Genomic DNA, 14864 nt, shown 5'->3' on the forward strand with positions numbered 1-14864 from the left:
CTTGGCTTTCTCCATCACTGGAGCAAGCAAGCCTCCTGTTCGCTTCAGCTGCCTGGCTGCCGGCCGCCATCTTGGTTGGCAGTTAATTTGCATATCGCCCTGATTAGCCAATGGGAAGCGTGTCGGAGGTATGGTTAATTACCATGTTTGTCTATTACTAGATAGGATGTTAATTTAGTACTTATAAATGGAAGTTTAACAAAATGATAATTTGCATAAATTCTGGATTCTAAATTCTCTAATGGGTTTTAGCAAATTATATGAAAGGAGTGTAACATTTTTAAAAATGTAAAATTTTCATTTTACTTCATCTTTGTGCCTGAGCCTTATTTTGCAAACATTCTTAAAACAGCTGATTTTATTTAGCAAGTAGTAAAGGATGGTCTGCATCACAGAAAATAACTATTTCTGTCTTTCCTTTATAATAAATGGAATGGCTATAATAAAAAAGAAAATAACAAGAATATTGAAAATGTAGAGAAATTGGAACCCTCAGACATTGCTCTTGGTAATGTAAAATGGTGCATTCACTTAGGAAAACAGTCTAGTAGTTCCTCAAAATATTAAACATAAAACTACCATATGACTCAGTAATTCCACTTCTAAGCACATACGTAAGAAAAATGAAAACAAATGTCCAAACACAAACTTGTACAAAAATGTTCATAGTTATTGTATTCATAATATCTAGAAAGTAGAAACAACCCAAATGTTCAACATAACTGAATGGGTAAATAAAATGTGGTATATTCATGCTATGGAATATATTCAGCAATAAAAGGAAATGAAGAACTAATATACGCTATAACATGGATGAATGCAGAAAACATGATGCTAAGTGAAAGAAGCCAATCATCAAGACCATATTTAGTATGATTCCATTTATATGAAATGTACAGAATAGGAAAATCTATAGAAACAGAAATTAGATCAGTGTTTGCCTTAGGGCTAAGGGGTTGGGAGAAAATAGAAGTGGTGACTGCTAAAGGGTACAGTTTCTTTTTGGTGTGATGAAAATGTTCTAAAAATTGTTTGTGATGGTTGCACAGTTCTGTGAACATGCTAAAAAACAATGAATTATATACTTTAAATTTGTGAATTGTATGGTATATGAATTACATCTTAAGCTGCTGATATCCTCCCCACTTCAAAAAAATAAAAAATCTAATGCAACGGCTTTCAATTGCAGCTACACATAGAATAACCCAGTTTATTCTTTAAAAGTACAGATGCCCTGGACCTGCCAGACCACTAAATCATAATCTATGGGAGTGGGACCCACTTTTCTAGACCAGAGGGGGCAGTAGTGTAAAATCTAGGTTCATATTCTAAACTTCCTAGCTGCATGGTATGGAGTAAATTATCTAAATCTCTCTACATTTTCAGTTCCTTCTTCAGTATAATAGGAGGAGAGATACCTATTTCCTTGGGTTATACAATTTAATGAGATAATGTATGTAAAGTACTCATGTACAGAACAGTGTACAGCCCCAAATCCATGCATCTAAGTTAAATCTTATATGTCTTAATTCCTCATAATAAATATTAAGTTTTGTATTTAAAAGCAGTTTACTTTCTACCTGATGCCCTTCTTGAAATAAAATAACATTTATGAAGTTAGTTTTACAGAAATACAGAAATTACAGCATCAACTTTAATAATGTCACTAATGGTGGGAGGATGCTCATTAAAAAATAAATTCTGTGCTTATTCTTTAAACTACAGATTTAGAAATAAAAGTAAAAAATTAGACAGGCACAAATATCAACCATTTAATTAAAGAAAAATTTCCAATTTAAAAAACTACATTCACTTTTTAGTAAAAATGTTTAAATACTTATATGTTCAAGAACAACTGAAGTAAATTTAAAATCCCATGAAATAATCCCTTGCTTAAGAAATGTGTTCTTGATCGGCTGGTGTGGCTCAGTAGATTGAGCATCAACCCATGCACCAAGAGATCACTGGTTTGATTCCTGGTCAGGGCACATGCTCAGGTTTCAGGCTTAATCCCTTGTAGGAGGTGTGCAGGAGGCAGCCCACTGATGTTCCTCTCACACATTGATGTTTCTATCTCTCTCTCACCCTTTCTCTCACTCTAAAATAAATCAAAACAATTGTTTTTTAAAATGTGTTCTTAATTCCCAGGTAATATGATAAGTTCTCTATTGGAAAAAAAATCCTTAAAGAGAGACTTCATATGAATTAAAGCCAAAGTTTTAGAATGGAGAATGAAACATATACAAAACAACAAGAGCAAAGATAGGAAATAACATTTTTTCCCATATAAAAAGTAAGCATTTCTTTCTCCAAAAGCCTATAATTTCTATTCCACCATGAGCCATATATCCAGGTCAAATTTTGACTGAATCTGGTATAAAATCAGAAGTCGTTCAGCAGCTACATCCTCATCTGAACACATGGAAAGGAATGTTTCCATTCAAATTCCTGGGAATACTTTAATATCTCCTAAGTGAGCCACATTTTGTAACTATTGCTTCAGAAAAATCTATCATGGATTTTTCTAAGTACATTTAATTAAACCAAAATTAAGTTACGATTTTAAGTATCTGGTTAGAGTCAAATGTAGTGACACCCTAACTAAAATTTACACTGCATCTTCTTCAAAACTAGATAAAATTTTTAAAATACAGAATATTACATTTCTACAAAGCTGCAGAGCCTAAGAAGAGGAAATTTCCTTCATCACCCACTATAAGACCAATGGAACAAAATATTTAATCCAACCTTTTTATTAAGAATAAATTGGACTTTCATACAAAAGAAAACTTGCCTTTAAAAGTTGCTTAATCAATTATGTCATTATTTTAAAATTTATAAAAAGGGCCCACAAAGACAATACCTTTATCAATTTCCCAAAATTGATAAGTCAAAGGTTTACTATATTCCAAATGTTTCTAAATTTTTTTCCATAATTAAGAATATCAAGGCAATAAATTTCTTTTTACTGACTTTTTTACACATGTATATTTCCTATTTTTATTCTACTACCATTCCTTTAATAACATGTTTCAGTAAAATTTAGCTTTATATACAAAAACTGGAATGAAATCTACCAAGTTGCTAACAGTGTTTCATTTAGTATGTGACTTTTCTGCTACTTTTCTGTATCTTGGATTGTTTTTAATGAACATGTGAGTACTTTTAAAATTCTTCACTTTTCATCTGACACTGTCCTGATATGCCAATCTTTTGTAGTAACTTAGGTAGAAAAGGGATGTGAATTTAAACAAACATTTTTCAGGTAAAGAAGGGAAAGTCAGAAAATGGGAAAATGTAGCCTTAATGGATCTGATAAAATTACATATATAAATACTTTAAAAACAGGGGGCAACAACTTAAAAATCAGGCAAATATTTTTTTTTCTGCTTCAAGTTCACTTTTTCTTCAATGAAAATGAAAGCAGATTAGGTTTGTGGGGAAAAAGGCCTAACTGCATCTATATTCAAATTCATTTTCTTGAGTCTATACAATATCTCAAACCATGTACTATTAATATTGCTAAACTTAAATAATTAAAGTAAACCATAAATAAGATAGAATTTAGAAACCAGATGCTTTTTAGGCAAGTATCAAATATTTACTGGTATGGAAAAGTACTCAAATTATTTAGCATAATAAATGCTACAAACAGTAATAGTAAACCAAGGCTCTTACCAATTTCAGCAGGTAGTTGTTTGATTTTGTTCTCTCGAATGCTAAGCATGCTGAGTTTTGACAGGTTTTTGATGTCCTTTTCCACAGTAGTTATACGATTAAAGCGAAGGTAAAGAGTGGTGAGAGAATCTAGCCTATACACCACTGAAGGAATTTCTCGCAGTTTATTATGCCGTAAATCAAGCATCCGCAGCTTCTTCAAGTTATCAAGAGAGTCAGGCAAACTGGTAAGTGAGTTTTCACTTAGAGCCAGTGTCATGAGATTTACTAGACAGCCCACTTCTGCTGGGAGGGACTGCAATTTGTTGCTATATAAATAAAGTTCTGTTAATTGAGTCAACTCTTTGATTGATGATGGCAATATGTGTATAGATCTCTTGGATAAGTCCAAACGCATTGAGTTCTCTTCCCGACATTTGTTGAGCTCTTTAATTACCTCTGCATTGCTAGATTTTTTTCTAGTCCCAGGTGCTGGATTTGGCCGTTTGATCGTATTGTCAACTGAAAAAGCCACCCCTGGTTGGGCAGCACTGGAGTCCTTCTTTCCATCTTTGGCATCTTTCCCTTTGGTCTTAGGTTCTTTTTCTTTGCTCTCTTTCCCAAAACCTCCAGAGGCTTTTGCCTCTTTTTCTCTTTCCTTGGCTGATGGTACTTTGGGATCTTTCTCTTTAGAGTCTTTTTCTTTTCCTAAACTACTACTCATGGTGACTCAAGCTTTGGCAAAAACTACATGAACTCTTTTTATTTTATTTGCCAACAATAGTAATTAGAATTCAAAGATGAAGAGACAAAGATCCTATGGAATCAAAAAGGTACTGGCTTGAAGAAGTAATCACCATGGAGTAACAGCCATCTATTACATGTCGGATCTATTCCCATTTCTGATAACTCATTTCAACTGGTAAAATGGTGCTGGTCAAGCAATGATTCATTAGAATTCCTGAAATAGAATACAGATAATATTAATATTTTAGATTATAATTTATTCTAAGCAAATGGGCTCTGAAAAACAATTATACTGACAATTTTGGCATTTTCTTATGATTTTATACAGTAAATATTTATCAAGCACTTATGCAAAATCCTTTGAAAATCTATGAAAATTAATAAGGTAGACCTTATCCTCAAATAATTTATAGTCTGTACAAAAAGAAGATAAGTATACCAGTTACTATAGAACAAAATTTTGTTAAGAGATGAAAAAGAGGAAAAGTCACAACAGCAGCTAATGTCTGAGTGCTTTCCATGTACAAATATTTGTAAGCACAAATATTAAACAGCCCTATGAGATAAATTGTTATCCCTATTTCATTCACAGAGACACTGAGGCACAGAAATATTTTTTAACTAGCTTTTAATCTTGGAAAAATGGTAAAGATGAGATTCCAACGTAGATAGTATGTATCTACAGCCTATGTTCCTAACCACTACACTAAAACTGCTCTATCTGCAACTAATTATCAGATAGTCTAATTAACAGCCATGATTTCAAAAGTGATGATGATAGAACGGAGAGCAGTCTGGTAAAAGAACAAAATAAGCAAAGTGAAATATGTATAGAAAACAGCAAATAGGTTCAGGAAAAAGGGCATTAAGAATCTGCACTTAAACAAGCACTCTAGATGACTCTGATGCAGGTAGATCTGGGGACTACCTTCCAGAGGGAGGCGACCAGCGGCGGCGGTGGGGGGTGGGGCCGGCCAAGGCTGTTGCCAGTGGGGTGCTTGGGGGGGCCCTGATCGCCAGGCCTAGGGACCCTACCCATGCACGAATTTCGTGCATCAGGCCTCTAGTTACTATACAACATAAGTTGTTTTTAATTCTTGGTTTTATTTCTAGTTCCTAGGTAAATCTTTTCACACCTCAAATTCTTGTTAACTTTCACAACAGCAATATAATATTTGTCCTTCATATATACTCATTTGTTTCTGTTGTATCTGTATTTTTCTTATTTCTTTAATAAAACTGTAATAACATTTTTGAGTGTCAAACACACCCATTCCCCATCCTGGTCAAGTCAGAACTAAAGCAAATGAGTTTTGCAGAGCAGGTGGGCATCCACCCCAGTGATGGTTGAAAGTGAAAAATCAAAAAGTCCCATAGCAGAATGTCAGCAGGAGACTAAGGAGGGTAGAGTACTGAAAGCCTACCCCCAATCTTGGATTTCAGAGCCCAGGTAAGAGGAGAAAGACAAGCCCACAAGGGGGCAGTTCAGTTTGGGGGATATCAGAACCCAAACAGGACTAAGTGAACATCAACATAAGTTGGCAGTCCACAGGAGGTGTCAGAGGCCAAGGGGGTGGACATGTGTGTCCTCACAGGGGGATGGCTCAGCATGGAGAATCAGAGACTGAATGGAGTGAAAAGAATGTGCACAGGTAGTGATGAACCAGTGTGTGACACTGGAGTGTAAAAGGGGTAAGTAAGGAAGATGTCTACATGAAGAGCTGGGTGGTTAAGGGATAGGTGCATGCATGGGGAGTTAAGAATACAAGCAAGGTGAAGAGGGCCTCCACGATATAAATACAGCACTAAAAAATGGGCAGGAAATTCATAGAATAATACTTAAATGACCAATAAATACTGTTTCAAAACTGCTCAATATTTCAAATAGTAATTTGAGAACTATTAAGAGACATTATTGCCATCAAGTTAGCAAGTAAAAAGTCTGATAAAACCAACTGTTAGAGAATATGGAGCTGAAAAAACTCACACTCTGCTGGTAAAAGTATCATTGTTAAAACTATTATGGCCAACAATTTGGTAAAAACCCGATGAATTTGAAAATGCCACATCTACCCATTAGATCCATCAATTCTGCTGCTAGGTATTTACAGTATGAAAACTTCTACACGCTTGCACAAGGAGCCTCTATGGCAAAGTCCCTCTTCACCATGGTAAAAATCACTACACCTCCAGAAACTCAGATAAATCTCAGAAACAATAGTAAACAACACCTCCAAAAACAGAAACATATTAAATTGCAGAATAATATATAAAGAATGGTTCTGTGAGTGAACATATTCATCAATGACACATCTGATACGGGATTTAATATCCAAAATTTATAAAGAACTCAACACCAAAAAAACAAACAATCCCATTAAAAAAAAATGGACAAAGGACCTGAATAGACACTTTTCCAAAAGAGAACATACAGATGGCCAATAGACATGAAAAGATGCTCAACATCACTAATCATCACAGAAATGCAAACGAATGAAACTGGATTGCATTTTATGCCCATGTACAAAAATTAATTCAAAATGGATCAAAGACTTAGACATAAGACCCCAGACTATAAGTCACATAGAAAAAAATATAGGTACCAAACTTATGGACCTACGTGGAGAACATTTTATGGACTTGCCCCCAAAGGCAAGGGAGGTAAAGGCAAAAATAAATGAATGGGACTATATCAAACTGAAGAGCTTCTGCACAGCAAAAGAAACGGACAACAAAACAAACAGGCAGCCAACCAGATGGGAGATGATATTTGCAAACAGTAGCTCTGACAAAGGTTTAATTTCCAAAATATAAAAAGAACTCGTAAAACTTAATACCAAACAAACTATCCAATCAAAAAGTGGGCAGAGGACCTGAAAATACACCTCTCCCAAGAAGACATACAAACAGCCAATAGATATATGAAAAGATGTTCAACCTCACTGGCAATCAGGGAAATGCAAATTAAAACTACAATGAGATACCACCTTACACCAGTTAGAGTAGTCATTATCAACAAGACAAGCAACAAGCGCTGGAGAGGTTGTGGGAAAAAGGGAACCCTCGAACCCTCAGTGACTGCTGGTGGGAATGGAGACTGGTACAACCACTATGTAAAGCAGTCTGGCGATTCCTCAAAAAATTAAAAATAGAGCTACCATACGACCCAACAATTCCATTCCTCGGTATATACCTGAAAAACTAGAAATCATTTATATGCAAAGACATATGCACCCCTATGTTCATTGCAGCATTATTCACGGTGGCCAAGAGTTGGAAACAGCCAAAGTGCCCTACGACAAGGGACTGGATAAAGAAGATGTGGTATATATACACAATGGAGTACTACACGGCCATAAGGAAGGAAGAAATAGCATAATTTACAACAACATGGATGTACCTTGAGAACATTATGCGAAGTGAAATAAGTCAAACAGAGAAAGCTAAGAACTATATGATTTAACTCATATGTGGAATATAAAACTGAAACTTATATACACAAACAGCAGTGTGGTGGTTGCCAGAGGAGGGGAGGGTTGGTGGAAGAAAGGGGTCCTAATATGAGGTGACAGGAGAAGATTTGACTTTGGGTGGTAGGCTTATGGTCTTATACACAGATTTTGTAAATTAGTAATCCACACATGCAACCTATATGTTCATGTAGACTAATGTCACCCCAATAAAATTTAAAATAAAATAAAAAACATAATTAGATATCACCTCACACCTGTCAGGATGGCTATCAATAATAAATCAACAAATAAGTGTGGGTGAGGATGTGGAGAAAAGGGAACCCTCATGCAGTTGATGGGAATGCAGACTGGTGCAGCCACTGTGGAAAGCAGTATGGAGTTTCCTCAAAAAATGACCCAAAAATTCCACTTCTGGGAATATATCAGAAGAAACCCAAAACACTGATTCGAAAGAACGTATGCACCCCTATATTCATTGCAGCATTATTTGCAATAGCCAAGGTGCCCATCAGTAGATAAGTGGATAAAAAAGCCATGGTACATTTATACATTGGAACATTACTGGGCCATAAAAAAGAAGGAAATCTTACCTTTTGCAACAGCATGAATGGACCTTGGGAGTATTAAGCTGCTAAGTGAAAGCCAGTCAGAGAAAGTTAAGTACCATATGATTTCACTTATATGTGGAATCTAATGAACAAAATAAACTTAGAAACCAGAAACAGACTCACAGACACAGAGAAGAGACTGACAGCTGTCAAAAGAGGGGGTTTGGGGGGTTCAGTGAAAAAAGTGAAGGGATTAAGCAAAAACAAAAAAGAACTCATAAACACAGATAACACTATGGTGATTACTAGAGAGAAAGGTGGGTAGGGGAAAGTAGAAGAAAGTAAAGGAGGGATAAATGGTAATGGAAGGAGGCTTGACTTGGGATGGTGAACACACAATATACAGATAATGTATTACAGAACTGCATACCTGAAACTAAAATAGTTTTATTCACCAATGCCACTCCAATAAATTCCATATAAGTTTTTTAAAAAAAGAATAATTTATTTGTATAAAGTTTTAAAACATATAAGATATATATTGTTTGTGGGTACTTATATATAAAGATTAGACACAAATAAAGGATTGAGAAACATCAAATTTAGGATAGTGATTTCTAAGTTATAGTTAAGGGTAAAAACCAAGGTATGGTAGTATGCTAAACTGATGTTTGGTGAATTGAATCACAGAGTCCAAAGTTATGTTTCCATTCTGAAATAAATGATCAAATGAACTCTGGGTCCCTCCCCCCCCCGACCCCCGGCGTTTTGAAAGACCTATAAAGGTATCTTCACTACTCATTAGAATAATATTGATTTAAAAATACGAGAAATAATGTTCTATCTACCAATGAAAACATAAAAAAAGAACAGGGCTGGTGAGCATACAGAGAAATGGACAATCACAGTCTGCTGATGGGCATACAATCCAGAAAATCCTTTTTGAAAATGTGGCTTCTTCACAATATGATTAATTGGGGTATTTTTATTTGTTTGAAGAAAAACATAAATGTGAGAGTTACACATTTGTGTAAGAGCACAGAAGAAATAAAAGAATGTATCCTAAACTTTATTTAAATGCTTACCTCTCTCTGGAAAGACAGGGGAGCTATCAGTGATGAGAGACTGGCAGAGAAAAGAGGAAATGGCAGGGAATAAGGTAAAAAAATGGAGGTTGAGAGCAAACGCTAGAAGAGTTTGGAATCTGCCACAGATTCTTCATCTGGAATCTTATGAGCAGTACATGAAATAGATATGCATTCTGGGCCTGACTGACTCGGAAAGGAAGTTATATGTTTGCATGTGCCTCAGTATGTCAGTACTGAAGGAAGGCAGATGCGTCGTCAATCTCTAGCTAAACTCTTTCTCAAAAAGAAATCTCCACTCTCTCTTTCACCTGCCTGGTCCTAATGGTGTAAGACTTGTCACTTCAGTTCAGGTTGAGAGTTTATAAATTACTATCACATGATTACATTTGACTTCCAATTAACCCTGTGAAGTAGGCACCCCAAGTGGTGTTACTCCCATTAACAAATGAGTTAACCAAGATTTATGGAAGTTAAATTATTTGACCAATAGGATGGTGTGAATCTGACAGTAACACCACTAGTAATAGCAGATACGTAGTATTTATCGAGTACTTACTACATGCCAGGCACTGTGCTAAGTGCTTTCAGCTGTTATCCCATTAAGTCCTTGCAATAATACTGAGGAAGATTAATCCTCATTTATAAATGATGAAACTGAGGCTCAAAAACAATCAAATGACTTGTCAAAGATCACACAGAGCATAATTGGCAGTCACAAGCCTGATAGAGTTCTGACTCCAAAACCATGTCTTAACCACTATACTAATTCAGAATATATTCAATAGATATACATAATCATGTAAATAATCAGGATTAGATACATAAACCAAGGAAAATTGTTCACAGAACAAGATTTGATTCTGTAGCATTTAGGTCCACTTTGCCACTAATAGTAAAATCTATTCTACATATATAAAAGCCTAAGTGACCTTTACGACCGAACGACTGAACAACTGGTCGACCGGTCGCTATGATGCGCACTGACTACCAGGGGGCAGACTCTTAATGCAGGAGCTGCCCCCTGGTGGTCAGTGTGTCCAGCCAGAAGCCGGGCTCACAGCTGGCAAGCTCAGCTGTGGTGGGGGGGAGCCTCTCCTGACTCCGCAGCAGCGCTACCGAGCGGAGGCAGCAGGCGCAGAGGAGCGAGATGAGCGCGAGTGGCACGGTCCGGCCCAGGCTTGGGCACCTCCCTGGCCACCTGCCATTTGGCGCACTGCTACATCTCCCCTGAGGGATCCCGGATTGTGGGAGGGCGCAGGCCATGCTGAGAGGGACCACCTCCCACCACCCCCACACCCCACGCACGAATCCATGCACGCACCTCCCTGGCCACCTGCCACTTGGCGCACTGCTACATCTCCCCTGAGGGATCCCGGATTGTGAGAGGGCGCAGGCCATGCTGAGAGGGACCACCTCCCACCCCCCACACCCCATGCACGAATCCATGCACTGGGCCTCTAGTATATACATAAATGTTTCCATAACTGACCACAATGGAAGTGATGATGCAGCTCAATTCAGAAAAGAACCTGACTCGTGCTTCCTGGGTCCATGTACTGATTATTAAAAACTAGCACTGATTATTCCTTAGTAGTAGCATTGTTAAGAGTACATTCATGCCCTAGCCAGTTTGGCTCAGTGGATAGAGCATCGGCCTGCGGACTCAAGGGTCCCGGGTTCGATTCCGGTCAAGGGCATGTACCTTGGTTGCGGGCACATCCCCAGTAGGGAGTGTGCAGGAGGCAGCTGATCAATGTTTCTCTCTCATCGATGTTTCTAACTCTCTATCCTTCTCCCTTCCTCTCTGTAAAAAATCAATAAAATATATTTAAAAAAGAGTACATTCATATTTCAAAACTTTTTCTCTTGCCTAGGAGAAAGAGAATAATTCAGACAAGTAAGAGGGGACTATATGTCCAGAGACTTACCTGAGATGTTCTATCTACATTAAATTTGACCCACCTTAATTTATATCAAACTCTATTTTCAATTCTCATATTAAATGAAGGTATCTTCTAGCTATTTCTTTCTCAAAAGGAATGTGATTAAAAGTAATATATTGGGGGAGTTGGGGGGGGGGGGGGGGGGGGGGGATAGGGAAAAATAGACCAAAAGCTCTGGAGCTGTAGATCTGGGTTCCAAATCCCTTGAGAAATTACAATGTGACCTTAGACAAATGCTATCTTTCTAAGCTTCAGTTTTTTCATTCGAAAAAAAAAAAAAAAAAAAAAGCATTTGGGGTCTACATGATCTCATAGGTACCTAAAGCTCTAAGACTCCAATTGCTGAGTCTTAAAGCAGTTTCAAAGACCAATTTGGGGTGTTCAAAAATTACTTTCTGAGTAACCTATATACCATCTATCTATATATATAAAAGGCTAAAAAGCCTAAGCGACTGGCCAACCTTCTGGTAGCTATGACATTCACTGACGCATTTGGGGTCTACATGATCTCATAGGTACCTAAAGCTCTAAGACTCCAATTGCTGAGTCTTAAAGCAGTTTCAAAGACCAATTTGGGGTGTTCAAAAATTACTTTCTGAGTAACCTATATACCATCTATCTATATATATAAAAGGCTAAAAAGCCTAAGCGACTGGCCAACCTTCTGGTAGCTATGACATTCACTGACCACCAGGGGGGAAACGCTCAATGTAGGAGCTGCCGAACTGCAGTGACTTCGCAGCTGCGGTTCTTGGGTGATGCACCCGGAACCAGAGAGGAGGGAGCCCGATTCCGGGGTGCGTCAGCCAAGAACCACCCTCTCGCAATCTGGGACCCCCTCGGGGGATGTTGGGGAGCCAGTTTCGGCCCGATCCCCGCAGGCCAGGCCAAGGGACCCCACCGATGCATGAATCTGTGCACTGGGCCTCTATCCATGTATATAAAAGGCTAAATGACCGACCAACTGTCCGACCGTCCGGTATGTATGATGCGCACGGTATGACTCGTGCATGCACGATACATATAAAGCTCTCACTGGTGCCAATTGCACCCGCCCAACCAGCCAGTACATATGATGGGCACTGGCAATCCTATCCTATCTAATAAAAGCCTAATATGCAAATCAACCTAACGGCAGACCAACCAGTTGCTATGACGCACACTGACCACCAAGGGGCAGGTGCTCAATGCAGGAGTTGCCCCCAGCCCGCAGGCCCCAGGCCAGCCAAGGTGGGTGGGTGCCAGCAGGGACCCTCTGGGGGGGCCTGATTGCCCTGCTGGTTGCCCCATGGATCAGCCCTGATCGCTGGCCAGGCCTAGGGACCCTCCCCATTCACGAATTTCATGCATCGGGCCTCTAGTTTATCCATATTAAAAACCTTATTAGGTCCCCATGGCTACAGATAATCCCGTCATGCAAACACATGTTTTAGAATATCTAACAACATGCTAACCTGAAAATGTTCAGTAATACATTCTCCAAATTTCCCAAAATCTATTTCTACAACATTTAGTCCCATGGTCAAACAGGTTTAGGATAAGATGTATTTCAAACATAATTAAACTGTGTTTTTACAGCAGAAATTACCAGTGCTTTTAATATAATAGTGTACTTTGTGAAGAATATATAAGACTTCCCAATCTATATGCTATATACTAGTTATCAGTATTCTTCGTATGAAGGATAATAATACCTTTTCCTATTAATGAGACTATTAATATGGATGTCATAAATACTCCCTTTCTGTTGATAATTTTTCTTTTAACTTAATCATGGCATTCATAAATACATATAAAATCTTGAAAGTGTAGAAAAATATCCATCAAATGATGGTTATGTATTAGGATGGTTTTCGCTTTCCTTTATCTCTGTATCACTTTTTAAAAAAATATATTTTATTGATTTTTTACAGAGAGGAAGGGAGAGGGATAGAGAGTTAGAAACATTGATGAGAGAGAAACATCGATCAGCTGCCTCCTGCACACCTCCTACTGGGGATGTGCCCACAACCAAGGTACATGCCCTTGACCGGAATCGAACCTGGGACCTTTCAGTCTGCAGGCCGACACTCTATCCACTGAGCCAAAACGGTTAGGGCTCTGTACCACTTTTTAAATGTATATAATAAGCATTCACTCTTTTCATAATCAAGGATGAAAAAAAGCTATTTTCATTTTGAAACAGAAAAAATCCTAAAAGTGCTAGTTTGGTTATATTGGCTTTTAAACTGAGAAAGGATAAAGGTAATTAAATTTCATTTATAAAGAAAATCTGAATGTATAATACAAGAGGTCAACATAATATCAAAGCCCATTTAAATTAGTCCATGATAGCCCATGAAGAACTAAATATATCCAGCACTTCAGATTTGAATTATAGTACAAGAGATATTCAAAAGTTCATGGAGGGTTCTGATCCACTGAAGTTATAAACCAATATTTGGATACTGGCAGTTCAGAAAAACAGTTTTTCTCCAATTATAAATATTTAAATTTATATAAGTATAAAAACTGTATTTTCATTCAGTCAACATTTTATTTAATACATACTAGTAAGTGTCATGCACTGTTCAAGATGCTAAGTATGCAATAATAAGTCACAGTTCTTGTCTGTAAGCTTACGAACAAGTGGATAAGGCAAAGAACGGTGTGGTAAGGATTGCTGCAGCACAAAGAGAAGACCCTAAAACAGTCTTGGACATTGGGGGAATCAGTAAAGGCTTCTTAAAAAAGATAACAGGTAGGCCCTGTTCAGATAGCTCAGTTGGTTATAGGACTGTCCAGATCCCCCGTCAGGGCACATAGAAGAATCAACAAATGAATGCATAAAAAGTGAACAAGAAGTCGATGTTTTTCTTTCTTTCTCTACCCACCTTCCTCTAAATTTTTTTAAATCAGTCAATCAATTAATTAAAAAAGACAATAGCTAAGGAGAAAGCAACTGAAAAGGTTTGGAGGGGAGGTCAAGATTCCTGGAGTCATCCTGACTCCTACCTCTCCTTCAGTTCTGACATCCTAATCATCACCAAATCCTATCCATTCTTTTCCCAAAATTTCTCCTGACTTCAACTTCTCTTCATTCTCACTGCCACTACCCTGCTCTAGGCAATACCAAATTTCTTCCAATAGCTTTGTAACTGGTCTTACCACAACCACTCCCCCATCCTGTTCCTAACCTAATCACTACACTGTAATTAGAGTGATCATTCAAATACTCACATCTAATCGGGTTACTATACAATTTAAAACACTTGAGGGAAGAGTGGGTGGCCTCCATAAACACAGCCCTCAGGATAAAATCCAAATTTCTTAGCAGTAATTACCGAGTCTTTCAAGATCTGGCCCCTGCTTACTTCTCCTGCCACAACTCTGATATTTCCCACTTTGCACTCTAGTCACAGCAGGTCC

General features: G+C 37.8%; 1 protein-coding gene across 2 annotated transcripts in view; it reads right to left on the reverse strand.

The window, feature by feature from the left end:
- SHOC2 (SHOC2 leucine-rich repeat scaffold protein) overlaps positions 1-14864 on the reverse strand; it is a 62501-nt gene that overhangs the window by 34339 nt on the left and 13298 nt on the right. For both annotated transcript variants that reach the window (XM_005874540.2, XM_005874539.2), the window contains exon 2: positions 3679-4618. In XM_005874540.2, the coding sequence (XP_005874602.1) occupies positions 3679-4381 (703 nt within the window). In that variant the 5' untranslated portion in view covers positions 4382-4618. The remainder of the gene's footprint in view (positions 1-3678; positions 4619-14864) is intronic.

The sequence above is a fragment of the Myotis brandtii genome, unplaced genomic scaffold (genome assembly GCF_000412655.1).
Source record: "Myotis brandtii unplaced genomic scaffold, ASM41265v1 scaffold441, whole genome shotgun sequence".
In the NCBI taxonomy this organism is placed as follows: domain Eukaryota; kingdom Metazoa; phylum Chordata; class Mammalia; order Chiroptera; family Vespertilionidae; genus Myotis; species Myotis brandtii.